The sequence below is a fragment of the Corylus avellana genome, chromosome ca5 (genome assembly GCF_901000735.1).
Source record: "Corylus avellana chromosome ca5, CavTom2PMs-1.0".
NCBI lineage: Eukaryota > Viridiplantae > Streptophyta > Magnoliopsida > Fagales > Betulaceae > Corylus > Corylus avellana.
Window position 1 is genome coordinate 9,279,310 of NC_081545.1, and position 5,829 is coordinate 9,285,138.

At 30.0% G+C, this 5,829-nt stretch overlaps 1 protein-coding gene across 1 annotated transcript; it reads left to right on the forward strand.

Annotated features, from left to right (window-relative positions):
- Nucleotides 1-4,416: 4,416 nt before the first annotated feature.
- LOC132181734 (probable polyol transporter 4) lies at nt 4,417-5,781 on the forward strand. Its single transcript, XM_059594972.1, has 2 exons — nt 4,417-5,048; nt 5,717-5,781. The coding sequence occupies exons 1-2, from the start codon at nt 4,826-4,828 to the stop codon at nt 5,779-5,781; spliced, it is 288 nt and encodes a 95-aa protein (XP_059450955.1). The 5' UTR covers nt 4,417-4,825.
- Nucleotides 5,782-5,829: the final 48 nt, after the last annotated feature.

Consider the following 5,829-nt stretch of genomic DNA (forward strand, 5'->3'; position numbering starts at 1 on the left):
TTTTTCTTTTTTTTTTTTTTTTTTTTTTTTTACTCAATTTTTTTATTACAATGGTCAGTTTACTTCTCTTAAAAAATTAAATATGTGCTTATGTAATAAATATATTTTTAATACCTTTTATATATAATATCGTATTTTCAAAATTAAGTATCACAAAAATACATAACACCAATAATGTTTTTTTGTTTTTTTTTTTTTTTGTTTTTTAAGGAGCATAACACCAAGAATTAAGCAGGTGCGCGCCCTCCCACTCATATTAATAAAATAGTCTATTAATAAACTACAATTAACAACACAATAACATCTAAAAATAACGAGTAATAGTAGGGATCATCTTTTTATCATTTTAAAGCTGACGTGTCTTTTAAAATTACCATTAAATTTTAGATAAATCATACTTAAATTTTGATCTAATAGTGATTTTGAAAGCCACATCAGCTTTAGGAGGATAAAAAGATGCTCTCTAAGAGCATTCCCAATAGAAGAGCCAAATGTTATTTTGATCTAAAATGACTCTTCAAATGTTTAAAAAACCCCCTACATTGGATTAGCAAATATATATATATATATTTGATTGGAAGAGCTAAAAAAAAAGCTAAATATAGCAGTACTTTTCAAGAGAGCCATTTTATTTTTTATTATTTTTCTCATCTGTTTTCTCTTTTTCCGAAATCTTTTCCTACTTTTTCTCTTGCATGTTCTATTTTTCTCAAAACTTTTTTCATTTTTCCTCTCACATGTTCTATTTTTCTCAAAACTTTTTTCATTTTTAATAATATTTAAATGATATAGATAAAAATATAGCTAATCCAATGTAAGAAACCTTTAAAAATTTATTAGCTAAATTAGATAAAGTGCGTTTTGAGAAGCCATTTTGCATAAAAATTTAGCTCTTTGAAAATAGTCAAAATACACTCATTACTAAAAAAATAACATATCAAATATTCAATAAAGCTAATTCTAAATAATTAAAATCCTATTTTAACTCAACTATTATCTTATCCATATCAATTAACTTGCATGACAGCTTTGTCTGTGCTTCCTATAATTGGGGGTAAAAGTCCCACAACACAAAACACCCGTGCCGGCAAAGCGGCGAGAATAAAGAAGAGAAAAGTGGTAGTTGGTAACTTGTTAATGGAGTGGATATAACAAAAACTTTTTTATGATTGGCCGTCTTCTAGGGACCGTCGGATCTTATTATTTCATTTGGAAGAAACACATCCTCTGGCCACATGCACCAATCACCTTCCCATGTCTTATTTTCAGTACTTTCAGAATATGTGCGATCCAGTAGCAACAACGACGTAATTAAGATTGTCACAACAACAGCCAACATGTGAGCCCCCATTGGACTGTCGGTGCAACATAATTTTTTTTATTTTTTTATGTCCGCCCAACATAATTGATGTCAATGGATAAAACATAAGAGGAATGTCATGTTTATAAACAAATTTTACAGAAAAATTTTTATAAACTGATGTGGTACAATATGATTTGATATATAAGATAAGTTCAAATTTTGAAAAGTATAATCATATTGTGTCATATCAGTTTATAATTTTTTTCTGTAACATTTGTTTGTAAATCTAACACTCTTCAAAACACAAAGCGGTTTGAGTTAAAAAAACTTAATATATATATTGGGAAAATAAATGATAGACTGTCCCCGAAACAATGATCAAAAGAAGTAAAATTTATTTCTCACATTTATTAAATTTTTAGGGGAAACTTCGTATATGAATTTTTATTACTTTTATAATGTCTCATTTTAAATTTTAAAAACTCTCAATTTGGTGTACTACACTTCTAATTTTTTTTTTGCGATGTTAGAATTTGGCATTGTCTACTCAATAGATTTTGAGGCTCTAAATAACCATTTATAATTAAATATAGCTATTATGTGAATCATTTCTCCTAATTCAATAATTCATGGATATTCGAGACTTTCCACAAATATAAACATTTGGATTTTCAAAAAAAAAAAAGAGTAAATAAGTCTATTGAATTGAACAACTGCTTAATTGACTTTCCGTCTTTCTTTGCTTTCCAAATCTATAATTTGGGTGTTAATTGTTTTCCTTCTTTCAATTGGTAGTTTTTTTTTTTTTTTTTTTTTTTTTAAATCATAATTTTTGGCCTTAATTAGAAAATACTTACTAATATTTTACCATATTCAAAGTTTCAAGCAATTTTTTTTAGGGTTAAATACTCTTTTGCCCCCTAAGGTTTAAACTCTTTATTTTTTCTTCTTTAGGATTTCATTTTTATTACAGGAGATACATGTGATTTTCATAAAGACGGAGATGGTACTTCCGTTAAAATTCTGTCCAAAATTTAACGGAACACCACGTCAACATCAATCAAATGTTACCACGTGTCATATAATTAATTTTTAAAAAAAATTAAAAAGATTAAAAAATTAGATTTTTTCAAAAAAAAAAAAAATAAAGAAAATAAACAAGAAAAAAATTTGGGCTATTTGGGGGTGGCCGAAACCATCCCAATGGGTTTGGGGGGCTGGCCAGCCAACCCTCCAAATGGCCCATAGCCACCCCTAATTTTTTTTTTCCTTTTTTTTTTTTTTTAAAAAAAAAGAATATAATTTTTTAATTTTTTTTTTTAAAAATTTTCTTAAAAAAATTAATTATATGACACGTGGTGACATTTAATTGGTATTGACGTGGCATTCCGTTAAGTTTTGGACGAAATTTTAATGGAGGTATCATCTCTGTCTTTATGAAAACCACAGGTACCTCCTGTAATAAAAATGAAACCCTAAAGGAAAAAAAAAATAAAGAATTTAAAACTTTTTTTTTTTTTTTTTTTAATGTGAAGAACATTTTTTAATGTGAAGTCAACTTTATGAAAGAGCTGAGTCAAGCTAGAAATCTATTTTATGTCTCTTTTGTCTTACTCCAAGAATAATGTGTCTTCTAAAATCACCAATGAGCTTGTGATTAATTATTACTAAATTTTAATTAAATGATAATCTTAAAAGCCACATTATTCTCAAAGTGACACAACGACTTTTAAAGTTACTCAAAATAGCCAGCCCTAAAATTGGGTTGAAATGCGGAGCAACTCTAGATTCGAAAGCTCTCACCTCTCGCTTTTTTATCGGGCAAAGGCAAGACACTAAGCAAAAAAGTTGAATAAATAGGTAATATATTTATGATTAGTCATAATCATAATGGGTTAATAGCCGATTAGAGTGCATGGTGCTCAATTGACATAGTGGGTTGCATACAAGAAATGACACCTAGCCCTAGCGTGATTGGTGCCGGAAAATATCATACGGAGTGGCGCGCCACGTAACCTTGACTAGTGCCGTATTTACTTTGGCAGGGCTCGATCAAGTCCACGTTCAACCATTTTGTTCAAGAAAATCAACCCAAATTTTCAAAAGCTCCAAATCCTTTGTCCATGGCTTGGAAAAAGTCGTTCAATACATGTTCAAATACATCCGAAAGAAGACTCTCTTACCCAAATGAGGAGGAGCCATTGATAAAGATAGAAATATTTTGTGGTTAATGTTGATTTCTAGGATTTGTTAATCCTAAACTAAGTAATTGTATTTAATTATCAAGAAAAGATATAGTCAAAAAGATTATCTCCGTCTTTTATCTCTTCGATTTATTATGAGATTTTATAACCATGAATATTAACAAAAAGATAAACTTTATAAAATCCCATTGAACTTTCATTTGTTTGAAACTATTTTTAAAATTAATAACTCTCAATTTAAGGTATTGAACTTTCAATTTTTTGTAATGTCTAAATTCGTTAAGATTTTTCGTTAAATATTTTTAAAAGTTTCAAAATACTAATATTTGCATTTTTTTTTTATAAAAAAAAAATAAAGTTATTTTAGAAATTTTAAAAATATTTAATAAAAAATCTTAATAGATGGACGGTATTACAAAAATTAAAAGTTTGATACCTTAAAATTGAGAGTTTTTGAATTTTGAGAATAATTTCAAAACGCGTAAAAATTCAGAAAAATTTTGTGAAGTTTCTCCTAACAAAAACCACCATTTGAGGGAGATCCCAATCCAAGCGCAAGAATTCCGATCCAATCATGCCTAGGGTAGAATTTTTATTAGATGATACAATAAGGATGAATTTTCTAATATTTTTGCTGAGCAAAGATGGATTTTTTTAATAAGTTGCAACCTAATTCTGACAATTTTAGTAGAGAGAGAGAGAGAGGCATATCACTGTCAGAAAAGGAACTCACCAACGTGTCTTGCAATCCCATGTTCCTGATTCATTCTTATTCTTACAGTTTCTGTCATAATTTTCCATCAGATATTTTATACAAAAAAGTTAAAAACATTTAGGCGAAATGAAATTGAAGGAGTCAAACTAAAACCATAATAGATAAATATTATCACTTGAAATTCATGAATGGGAAGCACGACCTTAAAATCAGCCACAACCAAGAAAAAATTAGCTACTGTTCAACAAAAACAAAGTTAGAAAACTAGAAAGGCTTCCATGTTTACACGAAAACACCTCGAAAGAAGCATTTTAGCTTATAAAAGGTAAGAGGTCAAGGTCTCTTGAATCCTGATGCTTACCGTTTGCACATGTTGAATTTAACAAATGCAAGTGGGTTTGCTTGCGTGACAAAAACAAAGGTCCCCACTTGCTGAGCCTTCTCCTTCCCTGATCTTGGTTTCTTTCAGATCTAAAACCCAATCCCATGCTCTTTAGTCTCCAGATGGTTTGGTAGTCAAAACCCCCCACAAAACAGCTTCTAGGCTGTCTTGGTTTTTTGTTTTCTGGTAGAAAAACAGGCAAAGAATCAAAGGGAAGTGAGATGGGTTTGGTGGGTGTCCAAGAAAACGGGAATGGGGAAATGGGATTGTCTGTTGTTCCATTGGGGACTAAGAATAAGTACAGGAGGATGGACTCTGAGCTCACCGAGGATGTTGATGATGCTTCACACCACCATCATCAGGAGAACAGGAGTAAGAGTACCAGGAGATTTGTTTTTGCCTCCGCTGTCTTTGCTTCTCTCAACTCTGTTCTTCTTGGCTATGGTATGCTTTTCTTTAACATTGTTGTTGTAGAACTAGTCGTTGTTGTTGTTGTTACTTTTATCAATCAAGTCTCTATGATCTACTATTTGGTTAAAGACTCTTCATTTCACCCAAATCATCAGAATCAATCCTTTGTTTAGAATTTGATTGTCTTTTTACTTTATTTCCCCTTCTTTTTTTTTTTTTTCTTTTTTTTTTCTGTGGAAGAAAAAAAAAAAGACACTTCATCTGATTGTCTAGATTAGCAGGGAAAGGTAATCTCGGCATCCTATGACAGCCAATCCAAAATAACCTCTTATATGATCCCCATGTTTATGCTTGACACTCTTGTATAAAAATTGATTGAGGTTGTTGTTTAACTTGTTTTGATGAGTCATTCTCTGTAATTGAACACTAATGATGTACATAAAATTACAAAATCTTTTTAAACTTGTGGTTGAAGTTGAAGTGATTGTTTCTTTCCACTTACCCTCACTGATATTATTATTTTTTCACTTAATTTTGATAATTTAGAACGCTTAATATGGGTGAGTAATTGCTCAGTTTCAGGTGTTACTCTGGTAAATTTATTAGGAGACTTCATCAGTGCATTGTACGATCTATTTGCTTGGATATGTTATTATATATGAATCTTATCTTTATACGGCTTGTGAAATTTTAGTTCACAGCTTTATTGACATGGATGAGCATAGCTCGTGAAGTTGTGAGACACATCAGGAGCAGAACATATTGAGTTAAACATTCAAGAAAATTGAAATTTCATCTTTTTTATATAAGAAAA